Consider the following 19,734-nt stretch of genomic DNA (forward strand, 5'->3'; position numbering starts at 1 on the left):
TGTATCTTTGGAGTAAATACCCAGTCATGTCATAGGGTAGCTCTATTCTTAACTTCTTGAGGAATCTCCACACTGTTTTCCAAAGTGGCTGCACCAGTTCGCATTCCCACTGCAGTGCAAGAGGGTTCCCATTTCTCCACATCCTTGCCAACATTTGTTGTTTCCTGTCTTGTTAATTTTAGCCATTCTCACCAGTGTAAAGTGGTATCTCATGGTTTTGTGGTTTTGATTTGTATTTCTCTGATGGCAAGTGATGTGGAGCGTTTTTTCATGTCCTTGTTGGTCATGTGTTAGTCTTCTTTGGAGAAATGTCTGTTCATGTCTATTGCCCATTTCTTGACAGGGTTGTTTGTTTTTGGGGTGTTGAGTTTGACAAGTTCTTTTTTTTTTTTTAATTTATTTTTTATTGGTGTTCAATTTACTAACATACAGAATAACCCCCAGGAATATAAGAGAAGGGAGACAAGTTCTTTATAGATCTTGGATACTAGCCCTTTATCTGATATGTCATTTGCAAATATCTTCTCCCATTCTGTAGATTGTTGTGAGCAGAACCTTTCAGCCTGATGTAGTCCTAATTGTTTATTTTTGGTTTTGTCGCCTTTGCTTTTGGTGTCAAATCCAATTGCTGCCAAGATCAATTTCAAGGAGCTTACCCCATATATTTTCTCCGCCCCCCCATATGTTTTCTTCTAAGAGTTTAACAGTTCCAAATCTTGTAGTTAAGTCTTTAATCCATTTTCAGATATTTTGTGATGTATGGTATAAGGTGGGGGTTCAGTTTCATTCTTTTTCATGTAACAATCCAATTTCCCAGCACCATTTATTGAAATGACAATTTCCACATTGTATATTCTTGGCTCCTTTGTTGTAAATCAGTTGATCATATATGCATGGGTTTATTTCTGAGCTCTCTATTTCTTTGGTCTATGGGTCCGTTTTTATGCCAATATAACATTGTTTTAATTACTATAGTTTTATAATATTCTTTGAAACCAGGAAGTGTGATGCCTTCAGCATTGTTCTTTTTTTCTCGAGATTTATTTGGCTACTTATGGCATCTTTTGTGGTTCCATACAGATTTTCTGATTGTTTGTTTTAATTCTATGAAAAATATCTTTGGATTTTGACAGAGATTGCATTGAATATGAAGATCACTTTAGTAGTATGGACATTGTACATTATCAATTTTTCTGATTCATGAACATAGGAAATATTTCCATTCATTTGTGTCTTCTTCAATTTCTTTCATCAGTGTCCTACAGTTTTCAGTGTACAGATCATTCACTTCTTTGGTTAAATTTATACCTAAGTATTTTATTCTTTTTGATGCTATTACCAATGGGATTATTTACTTCATTTCTTTCTTTTTTGAGAGAGAGAAAGAGAGCAGGGAGAAAGAGAATCTTTGGGGAATATAAATAATAGTGAAAGGGAAAATAAGGGAAGGGAGAAGAAATGTGTGGGAAATATCAGAAAGGGAGACAGAACGTAAAGACTGCTAACTCTGGGAAACGAACTAGGGGTGGTAGAAGGGGAGGAGGGCGGGGGGTGGGAGTGAATGGGTGACGGGCACTGGGTGTTATTCTGTATGTTAGTAAATTGAACACCAATAAAAAAAATAAATAAATAAATAAAAAAAAAGAAAGCTAAAAAAAAAAAAAAAACAAAATTTCATAACAAAAAAAAAAAAAAGAATCTTAAGCAGGCTCTACAATGGGCTTCAATCCAAGGCTCAGTCCCATGACCCTGAGATTATGGCCTGAATCAAAATCAAGAGTCAGATATTTAACTGACTGAGCCACTCAAGAGCCCCTTGTTTTCTTCATTTCTATTACTTGTTTTACATTGTTAGTATATAGAAATACAACTAATTTTTGCATATTGATTTTACATCCTGTAATTTTAATGAATTCGTTTATTAAGTAAAATGGGCTTTTTGGTGGAGTATTTCAGGTTTTCTATATATAACATCATGTCACTCACAAAGACAATTTTACTTCTTATTTTCTTATTTGGATGTCTCTCTCTCTCTTTTTTATTTTTACCTTGCCTAAATGCTCTGGATAGGACTTGTTGAATGAAATGCTGTGTTGAATGAAAGGAGAGTAGGCATCCTTGTCTTACTCTTGATCTTAAGGGAAACACTTCCAAGATTTTATTGTTGAATATGACATTAGCTATGAGTTTGTTATATATGGCCTTTATTAAGTTGAGTACATTTCCTCTACCCAGTTTGTTGAGAGTTTTTATGAAGAAAGGGTGTATTTTGTCTAAAGCTTTTTTGCATCTATTGAAATAATCATATAATTTGTAGTCTCCATTTTGTTAATGTGGTATATCACATTGATTTCCAAATACTGAACCATCTTGCATCTTTAAAATAAACCCTACTTGATCAAAGTGCATGATCCTTTTAGTGTACTGTTTAACTCAGTTTGCTAATATTTTGTTGAGAATTTTTGCATCTTGCTCATCAGAAATATTGGTCTCAGTTTCCTTTTCTGGTAGCATGCCTGATTTTGGTATTAAGGTAATGCAGTCCTCATAAAATGAGTCTGAAAATTTTTCATCCTCTTTTATTTTCTGGTAGAGTTTGAAAATATTGATATTCTTTAAATGTTTGGTAGAATTTACCAGTGAAGTTATCTGACTTTAGACTTTTTTGTTGGGTATTTTTTTTTTATTAAAAATTCATTCTCCTTACTAGTAATTGATCTAAGTTTTATTTTTCTACATGATTCAGATTTGGTAGATTACTTATTCCTAGGAATTTAGCCATTTATCCAAGGTTGTCTAAGTTGTTGGCGAGCAATTGTTGATAGTAGTATCTTATGGTCCTATGTAATTCTCTGGTATCAGTGGTAATATCTCCTCTTTCACTTATAATTTCATTTATTTGAGCCCTTTCTCTTTTTTGCTGTGGTGTGTCTAGCTAAAGGTGTGTCTACTTTATCTTTTTAAAGAACTAGATCTTAATTTCATTGATCTTTTCTATTGTCTTTTGGTCTGTATTTTGTTTATTTCTGCTCTGATCTTTGTTATTTCCTTCCTTTTGCTAACGTTGGATTTAGTTCTTTCCCCCCTAGTTCCTTGAGGTTCAGTTAGGTTGTTTACTTGATCTTTCTTTTTTTAATGTAAGCATTTATCAGTATAAACTTTACACTTAGAACTGTTTTTGCTGCATCTCATAAGTTTTAGTATGTTGAGTTTTCATTTTCATGTCTCAAGATATTTTCTGATTTCTTCACTGATCCATTGATTGTTCAGGAGCATGTTGTTTAATATCTGCATATTTGTGAACTTACCAGTTTTTTTCTTATAATTGATTTCTAGTTTCAAATCTTTGTGGTGGGAAAAATGCTTGATGTGATTTCAGTCTTATTTTTATTATGAATAATTTTGTGGCCTAACATATGATCTTTCTGCAGAATGTTTCAGGTGCACTTGGAAAGAATGTGTTTTCTGCTGCCATTGGATAGAATGTTCTGTAAATGTCTGTTAGTCCCCCTCATCTAACATGTAGTTTAAGTACAACGGTTCCATATTGACTTTATATCTGGATATTCATTGTTGAAAATGGGGTTTTGAAATCCTCTATTATTGTATTGTTCTCTATTTCTCCCTTCAGATCTATTAAAAATTGCTTTATATATTTAGGTGCTTCTATAATAGGTACATAAATATTTATAAATATTATACCTTCCTATTGGATTGACCCTTTTATCATTACTTAATGACTTTCTTTGTCTCTTATTATAGTCTTTGGCTTAAAGTCTATTTTTTTCAACATTACTATAGCTACCCCTACTTTCTTTTGATTTCCATTTACATGGAATATCTTTTTCCATCCCTTCAATTCCAATCTATGAGTGTCCTTAAAGGTATACTGAATCTCTTGTAGGCAGAATATAGTGGGTTTTCTTAAAAAAAAAAATTTTATCCATTCAGCCCTTTTATGTCTTCTGATTATAGAATTTAGTACATTTACATTTAAAGTTTTGTTGAAGGTATGAACTTAATATTGCCATTTGCTCATTGTTTTTGTTGTTGTTGTTGTTGTTTTATAATTCCTGTTACTTTCTTCCTCTCTTCCTTTGTGATTTGGTAGTTTTCTGTAGAGTTATGTTTTGATTCCATTCTCTATATTTTTTGTGTATCTACTGTAAGTTTTTGCTTTGTCATTAGCATGAGGGTTACATAAAATATGGTTACATAAAATATAACAGTCTATTTTAAGCTGATAATTTGAAAGGCATACAGAAACTTTACATTTTTAGCCCCCCCCAACATTTTATTTTTTGATGTCACAATTGACATCTTTTACACTGTGTATCCAAGAACAAATTATTGTAGTTATAGTTGTTTTTAATATTTTTTCAATTTTAAAGTAGTTATAAGTGATTTATGTACCCACGTTACATGATAGTGTTTTGAATTTAATCAGATATTTACCTTTGCCAGTGAATTTTATATTTTCATATGTTTTCCTGCTACTAATTAGTATTCTTTTATTTCAGCTTGAAGAATTCCCTTTAAAATTTCTAGTGAAGTCAGTCTAGTGGTGATTAACTCCTTCAGCTTTTGCTTGTCTGGAAAACTGTCTTCAATTCTCTCTGTCCTTCAATTCTGAAGGACAACTCTGCTGGATAGAGGATTCTTAGTTGGCAGGGTTTTTTTGTTGTTGTTATTTTAGTTTTTTTTTTTTTTCTTTCAGTGTTTCGAATATACTATCCCATTTCCTCCTGGCCTACAAAGTTTCTGCTGAAAATCTTCTTATGGTCTTATGGTGGTTCCCCTATACATAACATGTTGCATATCTATTAATGATTTTAAGATTCTCTCCTTACCTATAACTTTTGACAATTTAGTTACAATGTTTCTTGGTATGGGTCTCTTTAAATTCATCTTATTTGGTTCTCTCTGGGCTTCCTAGATCTAGATGTTTGTTTCTTTCTCCAGGTCATGGAAATTTTCAGCCATTATTTCTTTCATAAGTGTTTTGCTTTTTCTGTCCCTCTGTTTTCCTTCTAAGAACTCTATATTGCATATATTGGCACACTGGTCGTGTCCTATAAGTCCCTTAAGCTGTCTTCACTTTCTCATCTTTTTTTCTTTTTTTGCACCTCTGACTAGATAAATTCCATTGCCCTTTCAGTTTGCTGATACTTTCTTCTGTTTGATCTAGTCTCCTATTAAATTCTTCTATTGAACTTTTCGCTTCAGTTATTATATTTATCAGCTCTTTGATTTATTTGGTATATTCTTACATTTTCTATTTGTTGAAATTTCTAACTTTGTTCATTCATTGCACTCCTCTTCTCAGTGAGCATCTTTATACTATCATTTTGAACTATCAAGTAAATCACTTATCTCCATTCTTTTAAAGTCTGTTTCTGGAGATTTATCTTGCTCTTTTGTTTGGAAGATAGTTATCTTTTTCTTCATTTTCCTTGATTCCTTGTGTTGGTTTCTGCACAAGAGATAAAATAGCTACCTCTCCCAGTTTTGATAGAATGGTCTTCTGTAGGAGATGAACTTCATCAATTATCCCAGCCCAAGGTCTTGGTTATCTCTCAAACATTTATGATTGTCCAAGTTGACTTCTTTGTTCTTAGTCTCTCTCAGAGGTTGAGAGGTATGCCAAAGCCCATCAATATCCCAAAGGGGAGGATTACTTTCATCATCTAAATGGAGGCTGACTGGAAGCTGGACATTCAGGCAGCAGCTGGGAAAGTATGTAGTTTCCAGGAAGAAGTTGGGGGATGGCTATTTTGCCTCATCCCTCTGTGCTGGGAGTTACAGCCACGGTGGGAGAAGGGAGTGTTTCTACACCTATTAAGAACTGCTTCTTTGTTTACTACATTTCTATGGGGTCACAAATGCAAGCTCTATTAGCTATCAGTGCTCAGAGACCTGGAGGTTTGTCCTTCATGCAGCAGCTGTGAAAGCTGTGGTCCCAGACATGTATATAAGCTCCTTCCAAGGAGATACTGGTGACTTGGAGTGAGCTAGAGGAAGAAGGTGGAGAAGGGGTCCACCAGCTTCTCTGGTCTCCAGGAAGGATTGTTGCCAGCCCATAAATATAAATTAGAAGGCTCACCATCAAACAAAGCTTTTAAAGTATGCAGAAAAACTCTTTCCTGGAAAAGACTGTGAGATGTGCATTTTTGCCTGTTTCCTCTACACTGAGGCCCTAAGAGAACAGCCAATTAAGAACTCCTTTTCTGTGTGCTACAATCCTGTAGGATTTATGAATGGAAGTTCCATTGGGTATCAAAGCTAGGCAATCTGGGGACTTGTCCTTCAGGTGATGACACAAAACCTAAGGTGCAGACATGTCTACAGACTCCTTCCAGGGAGATACTGGTGACTTGTAGCTGGTGAGGGAGGTGTCTACTGGTTTCTGTGGTCTCCAGGGAGGATTACAGGTAGCCCCTAGATGTGTGCTAAATTAGAAGCTTAACCATCAGGTAGCAGCTTTTAACATATATAGGTAGACATCTTTCAGGGAACAACTGAGAGATGAGCAGTTTTGCCTGTTCCCTCTGCCCTGAGTCACAGGGAATAGCAACAGTGTGTATTCACACCAGTTAACAATTGTTTGTTTGCTATAGTCTCTTGGACACAAGCCTCCCTGTCATTGAGAGCTAAGTGTTTAGAGGTTCTGTTCCTCAACAGGAATCTTAAAACTTGGGGTATTACATATGGTTCTTCCTCATGGAGAAACTGGAAGTTGGAGTTCCCTCTTGATTGGTGTTATGCTGGGAGTGGTGTTGATGGTAAATGTATATCTCAGTCTTTCCTATCCACTCTGATGTCGATATTTTCTCATTTGCTCAATGTAGGAGCCACTTAGCTAATTTCTAGATCTCTTCCAAAGGTCATTACTCTCTAGCTATACATTCAGTGTGTCTGTAAGAGAAGGAGAATTCAGGAGCCTCCTATTTCACCATCTGGTTGACTGCCCCACTAATAGATTTGATAGATTGCCTACTCTGGTTACATAAAGTAAATATGTGGAGAAAACCTATAGAGATTATGTGCTACCATGGCTATCTAATGATTATGTATGAATCTTTGGAAGTTTGACAACAAATTATTTTACTGCCATTATCAGGATGTCAAAGTCTGCCATCAAAATAAGACACTTTATTAAAAGTACATATCATTTTTCCTATTCTAATTCTAAACAAGTTGATTATTTTGCTCAACAATTCTTTTGACTTTTTTTTTTTTTTGCTTTTTTATTATCTACAGACCAGGTTTTAACTAATAAGTAAGATAGTTTCTTGATCCCAAGAAAAAGTAAACTGAAAAACTGCATTACAGAGTAAGTCCATGCTAAGGTCATGAATAACCCCAGAATTTCAGTAGCTTAATACAATAAGGGTTTATTTCTTATTCATGCAAAATCTGATTTAGTTTTGGCAACCACCCAAGGAAACTGTTTTCCATGTAGTGACTCAGAGATCTAGGTTGCTCCATCTGTGACTATAAAGGTGGCCCTACCTCATAGCCGAAAGAGAAAAGAAACAGAACAGACATGTGCTCATAAATGCCCTCACTCTAAAGTGACACACATAATTTGCAGCCAAAAATCCATTGGTTAAAATCAATCACAAGGTCCCATTCAACTGCAAGAAGATTGAGAAATGGGATGCTTCCTGTTGATCACAAAGGAAAGAACTCATTATGAGTCAGCCATCGGTGTTTCTGCCATTTAGTTTTTCCAGATAGTATATGTAGGAAAGGGCAGACTTGGGAGAAGCATGTATAATGGGGGAAAAGGTTAGAAATGTATTTATTTAATTTGAAAATGTAATGAAAGTCCTTAAAACTTTAGTTATCCTGTTTTACACAGTAAACATTGAAAAGAGTATTTTAACACTTATCTTGCTTTCCAGTTAAACACCATGATTTTGTATGTGTGGGTAATACTAACTCTGCTCAAACATGTATGGTCCTGCATCAGAGGGCTGTTACAAAAGTACCTCAATAATTACAAGTTTAAAAAAATCCTCATTGTTGAAAATTACAAACCCAAGGACCTATAATTCACAAAGTGCTTGTTTTGTTGTTCACTTGATATAGTTTATTAAATTTGAAAGAAATAAAGGAAAATTCTTTCTTGGGTCATTGAGATAATTATTTCATCATAAATGTAGATGAAATTGGTAGGTGATATAGTAACCCGAAATTAAGTATCATTATCACATTTGTGTAAAGAGTAGTTTCCAAAGTTTTTTGAGCTTTGATTCATTTTAAGTTCTTTCTACATTGAAAACATTTTCAAGGAGATTATAAAGTATTGGTTAGTTTCACTCTTGGAGTGTACAATGAAGAAAACAATTTGGAAGACCGAACTCCTCAATTATTACAAATTTTTCCTAATTGTCCTTCACTTCTCTTGATATTTTTATTCTAAAATGAGAGGGAAGGAAACTATGTAAACTTTAAATCCCAGTTCTTGGTCACTGTTAGCAACTACCTGCTCCTAGTTTTTCTCCCTGGACACTTTTCCAAATCTCTTTACTGGTTCATGTTTAAGGATCGAATGCTTTTAAGTCTCTTTTCTCTTCCTTGGTCATTCTCTGCATCAGCCCATAAGCATCCTTGGTTCCCAATGCCATTTATACACTCACACATCTCACAATTTTATCTCTAGATCTGAACTTTTCCCTAAATTCCAGATTTGGAGATATCTAGCATCTAGAGATCTAACAGGCATCTCATACTTATGTGAAAAATAGATTTATGTTTTCTCCAGTTTTCCCCCATCTTCCATATATATCCTGTTGCATAAGGCAAAAACCTAGGGGACATATTCGGTTCCTTTTTTTCCTTCATAACTATCCCCTCTATCCAACTCACTGGCAAGTGTGTGGACTCTTCTGCCAAACTATGTCCTAAATATAATCACTTCTCTTCTTATTTACTGCCACCTACCAGCCCAAGTCACATTAATTCTTATATGATTACTGAAATAACCTGCTGATTTGTCTGTCTGCTTTCACTCTGAAAACCCACCTTCCACACAGCAGACCAAGTGAATAGGTTAAAGGAATCAAATCACATCATTCTCCTGCTTAAATCCTCCAACGATTTTTCTAAACATAGACTAAAGCTTTGGCCATAGCTTTCATGACCCTTCAACAGCATAGCCTTTGAGTCCTCCTAACCTCCTGCTGGTCCCATGTTCCTTCTGACTATACTCCAGCAATCCTTTCCTTTTGTCTGTACTTTGATCATACTAACTTTGTTTGCACCTTAGGGCCTTTGCACTAGCTGTTACCAGTGTCTGAACTACTTCTTTCTATACCCAGCATCCAGACTTCATGCCAAAGTTCCCAGAGATGCCTTTCCTGACACTCTTGCCACTGTCACATAATCTGGTCTACTGTCTCCATAGTAGAGGAGCTTGAGAGGATATAGAATGTTAGTCTAAGAATTATCTTTCATTCAAAATGAACAAACCAAGAACAGAGGCACTGCAACCATTGCTTGTTAAGTTCTGTAAGGAGTAGCATTCATTGCAAACTCAATTTTCATAGACTAAGGCAGGAAATGGAAGCCAAACTCTAATGGAAGGAAAAAGTACCAAGATAATGAGGAATACAATTGAGGAAGTATGGATCCCAGAAGTAAAGACACCAATAAGTATAAAGAATCATTTTTTAAAAGTTTTCTTGGTTGTGTTTAAAATGAGTCCACTGCATTAATTCACACAGACTAGGACAAAGGAAGAGTACACCACTGACACACATCACAGAAAAAGGACAGAGAGGCCCTGATGTTGAAGAGACAGAGAAGAAAGAGAAAGAATGTCTAACCAGAATGCAGGAGCTTGGGGCTGTGAGAGGATACTAGTGCTACTTATACTGGTGAAAAAGATAGGAGAAAACTTAGAAAAAAAAATTTTTTTTTTGTTTTTTGAGTTTTTACCATTTCACTTTAGATTTGGGCCTGAAGTGTGTATGACATCCTTTGGCAAATAAAGACATCTAGAATTGGGAGTTAGCTATCAAGAGTAGAAATAGAACTTTCAGACTTAGTCACACAGAAGGTAGTTTTAAAATGGCATATTTTTTCAGTATATTTGTTGGACTTGTGTAGAGGCAGAGTGTGCACAGCTGAGGCAGAGTTAGAGGCAGCCTCTCACAGAGTTTGTAAGGAGAGTCCACCAACCAACAGGTCATCTGCTATATTTAGACTGCCACCTGTTTTTTGTAGCTGGCAAGCCACTAATTTTACATTTACAAAATGGTTAGAAAAAATCAAGACTACTATGGTGAAACACATGAAAACTGCATGAGAGTCATACTTAAGTGTCTGCAAATAAATTTTTATTGCAATATAGTCATACCCACTTGTTTCCATACAGTCTATGGTGGCTTTCATGCCACAGTGCCATCACCGCTGAGTTGTGGTTACCAAGACTGAATTTCCTATAAAGCCTAAAGTGTTTACTCTCTGGCCCTCTGAGAAAAAAGTTTGCTAACTCCTCTAGGAAGAAGTCTTGTGGCTGTCTTGAACTAAATTAGCAAGAGAAAGAAAGGAAGCCAGTAGAAGAGAATCAAGTGAAAGTTGAATGTGCACCTGGGTGGCATGCTGCCACAGAGACTGAGGTTATAAAACTGGAGGACTCAATTGACTCACAAAGGTTATAATCCTAGACTTACAACTTTACTTTTCTGTCTTTAGGGGTACCTTGGTGGTACTGGTGTTTCTGAGAGAGACTGGTCAACACCTTGGGCATGAAGTTGACCTGGGAAACCAAAAAGCTATAACTCAACTGTCAACTTCAATCTCTTGGTCATTTTTCCTTGGAACATCTTTGTTGGGAAGGATTCTGAGACTTGTGTTTAGCTCAGGAGTGGTTATCAGTGTCTCCTAATGTGGGGGGAGGTAGCACATGGCAGTTTGTTATAATGAGTCATCCTAGATTAACATGGGAAATTGTCTAAATCTTTGACACGTTTTTCAGACAGACGGTTTGACCTCTCAGGTTTTATGTATTTATCATTTACTTTCAAAGTCATTGTTGCCCTTACATCTGTGCCTTCACAATTCAAGGATATCAATCATTATGGTAAGTATGTCCAAGTTTAACTGAAAGGAATCCTTGACAATTTTACAATAATCATCCTGATGCATTCAGTCTTTTCTTGATCCTTACAAGCTGCGTAGGTAAAGAGAAAGTTAAAAGGGTACTGTGTTTTTTAAGGTTTTTATTTATTTATTCATGAGACAGAGAGAGAGAGAGAGAGAGAGAGAGAGAGAGGCAGAGACACAGGCAGAGGGAGAAGCAGGCTCCATGCAGGGAGCCGGACGTGGGACTTGATCCCAGGTCTCCAGGATCACGTCCTGGGCTGAAGGTGGCGCTAAACCACTGAGCCACCCAGGGTGCCCAGAGGACTGTGTTTTATGTAAAAAATTACAAGATAGTATTTTAGAAGAAACTGGAGGGTATTTAAACAATAGCACTATCAATATATCAACAGAAAAAGTGGTGGAAATATACATAATAAGTTGGAGTCAAGCTAAGGGCAAGGATATTTAGGGTAATGAAGCTGTCTAGAAGAGAGGCAAAGAGAAACAGCACAGCCACAGCAAAAAGAAAGTGGAGAAGTGGGGAAAAGTTCAGGAGATACTTCTGAGGTAGGCTCATTAGAATCTAGGAACTGATTAGATGTAGGGAACAATGGGAGTAAATGATTACAAGAATGTTCATGTAACCAACTATGTAAGTAAAGACTTTATTAACTATTAAATGGGGAAGGCAAGAGGAGGAATTGTTTTGTGGGAAGATGTTAGTGATTATGTTGATTATTTGCTTGCTTGCTCCTGGGTCCATGTTGTTCCCTAGAGAGGGAACTACATTACTCAGGCTCCCTGGTTTCCAGTCAGGTTTGAGCAATAGGTGTGGGTAGATGAGCAAAGATTGGAAAGTAGGGATAAGTTAGGTAATGTTCTTAGGGGGACCAGATATTTTCCAAGATTTTAGCTCCCACCAGATAAGCTTCCTGTCTTTGGTTCCAGATTCCTCTGTGGTCACAGCTCTAGCTTTAGCTACAGTCCTAGCTCCAGCTAAGTGACCTTACCTTTTTTAAAAGATTTTATTTATTATGAGAGACACAGGGGTGGGGGCAGAGGGAGAAGCAGGCTCCAGCAGAAGGGACTCGATCCCTCGAGATCTCTCCTCGAGACCTGGGACTCGATCCCAGGTCTCCAGGATCAGGCCCTGGGCTAAAGGCAGCGCTAAACCACTGAGCCACCTGGGCTGCCCAATGACCTTACCTTCTGGATTTGGAAAACTCAACCTCTTCCTTCTATTCCCCCTGCCTTAGGGATGACAGTAGCTTCCTGCTGTTGTTAATCTCTGGGTGATATTGTCGTCCCCACTTCAGCTTGCCTCCTTTATTACCCGTGTAATCAATTCTCAGTGTTCAATTCCCTGTTTGAAATACCTCAACTGGTTTATTTCCTTGACTGGAGCTTGACTGATGTGGTAATCGATTCAGTTTTAGATACATTGAGCTTAACTGTGTGGCTCCCTAGTCAAGATCTCTAATAGGCTTGGAAATCATTACCAAAGACCTGGGGACAGAGAGATGGGTTTGGAAATCAATAGCATACAGATGGTATCTGAAGCCATAAGGTCATACTTCCCAAGTCGAGGAGGTGAAGAGATTAAAAGATTAAATAGTGGGCTCACCTATGAAATGTCAGTATTTTGAGTTTAGGCTAAGAAAGAACTTGACCAAAAAGAAGTAGAAAACCCGGGTTAGGAATGTCATAGAGGTCAAATGAGAAATGAAATTCCTAAAGGAAATAAAGTTTACATAAAGTTAAACATTGTGGAAACAGGACACACAAGAAAGGAGGCAAATGTTCTTATATTTACCAAGGGTAACATCACTGCTCCCTTGGTGACAACAATGACAATGCAGTAGTGGGGAAGAAATCAGTGAGAAGGGAATAAAGTCAGAGCCATCAATGACTATAAACTCCTTTTTCAGGAGAACAGACAGTGAAGACCTTGAGAGGTCTTCAAGGAGCAGACAGTGAAGACCTTGAGAGGTCTTCAAGGTCTCACTGACCTTGAGAGAAATAGTGCCTGAGTTAGAGGAGAGGAAGAGCTGAAGAAATGCCAGAAATGGATACTGAAAGACCACACAAAAGATGAGGAGGCCAGATGCATGAGTGGAATGGTTATTCCTTTTTGAAAGGGGGAGGATGGTGAGATTGGTCAACATTAGATATATTTACAGGGTTACTAATTCTACCTTTTCTAATGAATTATCAAGTAGTATCTACCATGTACAAACTTCTCTAACATGAACAGAGGTATTATTTCACTTTTCTCTCGCCTACTCATAGCTCTCAAAAAAAAAAATGGAGGAATCCCACACCTCAGGCTAAGTGCTTGCTTCTCTCCAAATGTTTCTAGCAAAACATGAAAATTTCATGTATACAGTGATTGCTAGTAGCATATGAGAACATTCATAAAATTGGCTTTTCCTAAGTGCTTATCCGTCAAACTGTTGTCATGAGGACATTTAAGGTGTATTCTCTTAGCAATTTTCAAATATGTGGTATTGAATTAACTATAGTCACTCTGCTGTACATTGCCTTCCCCATGATGTACTTGTTGTATAAGTTTGTACCTTTTGATTGCCTGCGCCAATTTCCCCTACCCAAATTTGACAAAGCTGTGATCCCATGACTTACTTTTATAGATGCTAAGCTCCCTGAAAATATTGAAACACCAGTTTCATATATTCTATATTTATAGACATCATGTAAATATAGAAATGATATAGCTACTTTTGGAAAACCACCAGCTCTTCTTTGTATAACCCGACAGCTATAAATTACAATGTAGTATGTGTCTGTTGTATATTTGCTTATAACTGGAAGGCTTAGAAATGAAGCAGCTATAAATCAATTCCCACAAAAATAAAAATTTGGTCAAATAATGTCCCAGCATCAAGCAATAAATCAAAGGGAACGAATGTTTTCATAAATATAGTTTTGTTGATGAGAATGGAATGTGTTTTAAATAATTTAAATATCAAGAAGAGAGGCAATAACAGGTAAACTTAGGTAGCAATTTAGTATATAACCCTGTGCTAACCGTACTTTACGCATTTTACCTAATTTAATCCTTAAAACACAGCCCTACAGACAGATAATACTGTTACCTCCATATCACAGATTAGGAACAGAGCCTGAGAGAGAGAATTTGTCCCAGGCTACTCTGGAACTCAGGCAGTGTGGCTCTAAAATCTCTGCTGCCCAATGACCTTACCTTCTGGATTTGGGAAACTCAAATTGGATTTGGGTCCCCTGGATGGCTCAGTCAAGTGTCTGACTCTTCATTTTGGCTCAAGTCACAATTTCAGGGTCATGGGATCAAGCCACACATTAGGCCCTATGCTCAGCAAGGAGTCTGCTTAAGATTCTCACTCTCCCTCTGCCCCTCCCCAGCTTGTGCATGCTCTCTTCTCAAATCATCGTTTTTAAAAAGATCTACTCCTAACCACTCTAGTGTAATTTATACCCATCTAGTTCCTAGATAGTTACTAATATTGGTTTTTAAAAACTTTGCTTTTTTTTTTTAAGGATTATTTAGGGGTAGAGTATTGCTTTTTTCCCTAAATGTATGGCTAAAGAAAACTTCCACAAAGAATAATTTTGAACTTTTTTAATGCATGAAAAGATCATCTCAGAAACAGAACAGATACTGACTTTTTAACGATGAAGCATTATATAAAGAAGCCCCCTCCCCACTTAGTAAATAGGAATATAGTGTAAATAGATTGAAAGGAGGTGAAAACTTTAGGATTCAATGCAAATCCTAAAGTAGTATACAACATTCATATATGGCTTCTTATCTCATAGCAATAGTATTCTCATAATGATGTATATGACATTCATACTTATGGTAAGATGCTTTTGACTCAAAAGTTAAACAAAAATGGTGGAGAGGTAGTTTTGCCAATGCAAGGTGAGAAAAAAGGCTTTACCTTGCTTTTTTTCCCCTTAAACATCTGTAACCATTTCACTTTGTTCTAATTTTCTTCTGAATTAGTCAAGACAACAATTATGCTTTTAGAAGCCAACTTCAAAACCCTCTAGGAATGGATTCCCCCAACTACACAATGATGTTTTTGATACAACTCCTCTGAAAGTCCCCTGGAAGGCTCCACAGTGTTCTTCTGTCTTGGAAAGGTTACCGATTTTGGCTCCAAGAAGACCTGTTAAGATCTGACCAGCAGTTATAGGGATCCATTCCTATTTTCTCCTCGAATTCTATGCATGGTCTCATGATGGTAATTTCTACAGTGACCCAAGAATATTGTTATGTACCCTGTCATGGTAAGTCAGGGATGGCTTTAAATAAATGCGTGTGTGTGTGTGTATAATAAAGTTTGAAACAAAAGTTTGAAAAATTCTCTAGCTAGGCAGTGAGACAGCATGATGAGTACTAGAAGGGACTGCATGTCATTCCTCATGTTTTCAATTGTGTTTCATAAAGTCCTCACATCTCAGATGGAAAGGGAGTTTCCGCTTCTGCCTGTCACATGCTTTATCTGCATGAGGAGACAGAGGGGGGAAGGTCTACTGATATTCAAATTCTTTGACACTGGTCATTTGAGCCTATGTACAAACTAGCTTATCCTATTTTTACAAAGGGAAATAAGCCCTCAAAAGAAAAGTTAAATGTCAAGGGGCAACAAAACATTGGTCAATTCGCAAATCTAGAACAGTCATTTACTGGACAATGGTTAGGAACCACTAGAAACAAAGTGACATTAATTGGGGATGACTTGTTACACATCAGAAAGCATAAATATACAGTAAGTAGGAGGTTTATATGTTGCCCCACAGAATATGTACAAGTTGGAGCTACTGTGAGGCTGAGCAGGAATTCCTGGACCATACCCCCAGCTCAAAGCGGATCTCCGCATACATTTATCCTTGCAAATGCACAATGTGAGAAATCAAGGTTGCCAGTGAAACAGCACTTTGCCTGCTGAGTGTCTTCTTCCCCACAAATATGCACAAGTCTGTTCTCCAGTGGTGGTCTGTGGCCTCACAGCTCTTGCCCCCTCCATGGTGCCACAATCTCTCAGTGGCACATGGAGCCAAGGCATACGCTGGACCCCTACTTCTGCTTCCACTGGTTCGTAAGCTCCTGCCTTCACAGTCTCCAGATGCAAATCAAAGCATAAATAACAGGCCACGCTCGTGGCTCCTCCATTCACAAGGTTACTAGGAACAGATACTGGTCAAAGCAGCGCAAGTGCCACATGCCAGTGTCCAGGAGTGGAGAGTAGCTTTGTGCACTTTTGCAAAAATACCCCCCCCACAACAACAACAAAAAAATCTACCCTACATGTCTTTTATTTTACTGATTAGCCCTGTCTGTAGCTAGGAAGACACTGTGTTGCTCCTGGGCTCTTTCTATCAGCTTCCTCTTCTTTTTCTTGTTCTTCTTCTCCTTTGCCTTTGGGGCTCTCTTTCCTACAATGGGGGAAAGAGAAAGAAATGAAGACACGTCAGAAAAGAAAACACAAAACATTAAGACCTTTACACAAAGCCCATCTGGAAAACATCACCTATGGAAAAAGCAGCCTCAAAGAGAAAATTGTTCACATTAATTTTGACGGAATAATAATAATTTACTAAATTGGATATGCTGTCTAAAACAGAGACTGATCTTCCTGTTATAGGGAACTGGCATATTTAAAAACCTCCCAGCGGCCTGATCAGTCTTGCAAATATCATCCTGCCACAAAAATTCCATTTATCCCCTCCGACTTGTAACAATACTACCCTTTACTAGACATCTTTACATCTTTCTCCTGCTCCACATGTTGGTGGGTCGAAAGAAAATAAGCATCTATCTACAGTAAATATACCAGAAGTTTCAAACTCCTTTCTCCCTGCCCTCACCCCCAGGAGAAAAAAAAAAAAAAAAGTCTTGCTTCTAACATTATTCCTTCCCTGCTCTCCAAATGCCCGCATATGAAATGACATAGGTGGAATACTTCTTTGTTTTCTATAAAAATTCATGAGGACACCATTCCTTATGTGGCTTATGGCCTCTTATACAAATCTTCTAGACCAGTTATTCTGATTATTGTGAGCAAGAAAAATTCTGGTTTGTCCTGAAGACCTGGCAATAGGTGTCTTACTACCAGAAGATCATGCCACCACATAAGCCTATTCTCCTCTTTGCTTCCACCATCAGGAAGACCAGACCATTAGCTAAATCGTTGAGATTTGTCTCCATCAGGAGTTTTTTAATATAGCTCTCCCTTTGCCTCCACTGTATTTCACTTCTTGGATCTTGTGGTGTGGTCCATAGTTTTTACAACATCTCAACATTTCAAGTATGTATACCAAAGATCGTGAGAGAAAAAAAAAATTTAGGTTCTAAACCCACAGGAATCATGGGAATTTTAGGACAGAAAAGAGCTTAAAGGTCACTGAGTTGTGCAGAAATTAAGTAATCACCATACACCTTCAGAAGAGAAAGATTCTTCCCTCAACAGACTGTCAACTTTCCTACTTCCATTTTAATTGTGTAGTCCTACATAACTTCTCTCTTTGGTGAAGTACAGCTCTTAGATATTATAGTAATTGGTACCACAAATAGGACATTCAGTTCTAACACATGCTTTCCATCCTTCCAAGACCCTTTATCACAGGGACATAGTTGGCCAGCTTTTCAGTTGAGACAATGGAGGTGGCAGCTGAGGTAAGAAAAGGAAAAGAAACAGGCCAGAAGTTAGGGAGCTAGATCTATGCCTTAGGAAAGCAGAATCATACTAGATTACAAGAGTCTAGAAGATTTCTAAACAAGGGAGGGATTTCTCATTTTGTTTGGGATGGAAAACCGTCACATGGTTGCCACATAGTTGACAGTTAACAAGCATTTGCAGAGTAAAACTTTATCACAAGATAAAGAATAATTTTAATAGGACACTAAAGCAAAATAATCAGAATATAATCATGCCCTCACAGTAAATTATGACAGCCCCTGAAGTTAATTTCTGGTTCTTATTAAATTCTAGCATTAGTGTTACATGGTATCTTGCCATCTTTAAACATAGTTAATCCTACCCAATGAAACCATAGTCCAAACCATCATTAATCAAAGAAGTGGTAAAGTTACTTTAGATATAATGATGAGACACACACCTAATGAAGACAGAGAGAGGAAATACTTAACATAAAATTTCATATTTTAAAAGAAGCTTCAGTTATAAAATTTTTAAAGATTTCCCTAGCTCTATATTTTCTCTAAACAAACAACAAAAACTTTAGTTAAAATCACTGCTGACTATACTGTAAAAATGAGCTGATGTTTAATTTAATCAAAGCCTGGAGTTTCTTTTAAAAGCAAATTGAAATTGAGTAAATGGAAAAATAATATTACTAGATGTTTAAATGTGTTAAGATAAAAATATGCTATTTGTTCAAGAAATCTATTCACATTCATCATTTCAGTTTTTCATGTGAAAAATGTACAGTACTTTCGCTAACAGAAAAATCTATGCTAAATAACTGGAAATTCTTATTTTAAGAGAGGGTCAATTTCATGCCACTTACCTAATATATCATTCTGATGTAATCGTCAATATCAAATGGTCCTCGGGTTTGCTGGCTGACATAATATAGTGTGATAGGAAAGTTAACTCAACATTTGCATTAAAGAGTTCATGGTGTGGCCAAAATTTCAGCAATGCTTCTGGAAACTTACATAAAATAAGTTTTCAAGTTGTACAACTATTCCACTGGCAATAAGTTATATGGTACTGGTTTCAACTAAAGATGTTTGGGAGACCTAATTACAACCCTAAAAATTTTCCTCAGAAGTCTCTTTTGAATGACATCTCTATGCTATTGGTTCATTGCTTGGTTTTGTTTCTGGTCAGCCCCATTTCTCATGTAGGATACATTGCAAATACCAGAGAATTAAGATGGTTAGCCAAGATTTGACCACAGATAGGCCTAAATTAACTGAAAATATTTTGTGGTCCGTAGTAGACTATTTTGACTTAAAACCCAACTCAAGGTAATAAAAAAATACTAAAATAAAACCTAAGGTATAAAAAAGATCTTGTACATATTTTCTTCTGAACTCTGCTAAGATTTTCAAACCTAAGAAATTGGTAAGATTAAAGCTAACAGAAAATACAAATACTGTTTTGATCTATACATTTGAAAATACGTTATATTGGACATTCAAGTGTGCTAACTTATGTTTGTTTCTTTACACCTGTGGCTGTTTAGACTATGAGATTAGACTTGGAGAATACCTTCTAGACTTTCAGATTATTTCACATTCTTAAGCACATTCACTCTGTACAGGAAGCATTTAAAGGCAAGTATGATGCCAGTCGCCCTAAGAGAAATTCAATTCATGGGTTTAGCTTTCTTTTTAGCTCACAAGTGACAGCCTGGAAACTATACTCCCAAGATCAGCAGAAAAAGGTTTGAGTTTAATGAGGACATTATCAGCCTCCAGCTATATCCAACTTTAATCACAAATTTGCATATCTTTGTCCTGAGTGCTTTAAGAATAGTGGCCTTGACAAATCACTGGTCAATCTCTTCAGCACTGTTCTATGGATGCAAGATGACTGGCTCAGATGTTACAGTTAAGGAAGCAATAGGGTTTAGTAGAGAAAGGCAGAAGGAAAGGGAGCCAATAGG

At 36.8% G+C, this 19,734-nt stretch overlaps 1 protein-coding gene across 3 annotated transcripts in view; it reads right to left on the reverse strand.

Annotated features, from left to right (window-relative positions):
- Positions 1 to 14,695: 14,695 nt before the first annotated feature.
- The window catches only part of RSPO2 (R-spondin 2), a 154,283-nt gene continuing 149,244 nt past the window's right edge, over positions 14,696 to 19,734 (reverse strand). For all 3 annotated transcript variants that reach the window (XM_035714346.2, XM_049093348.1, XM_035714348.2), the window contains one exon: positions 14,696 to 16,533. In XM_035714346.2, coding sequence (XP_035570239.1) covers positions 16,418 to 16,533 — 116 coding nt within the window. In that variant the 3' untranslated portion in view covers positions 14,696 to 16,417. The remainder of the gene's footprint in view (positions 16,534 to 19,734) is intronic.

Source organism: Canis lupus, chromosome 13 (genome assembly GCF_003254725.2).
Source record: "Canis lupus dingo isolate Sandy chromosome 13, ASM325472v2, whole genome shotgun sequence".
Lineage (NCBI taxonomy): Eukaryota > Metazoa > Chordata > Mammalia > Carnivora > Canidae > Canis > Canis lupus.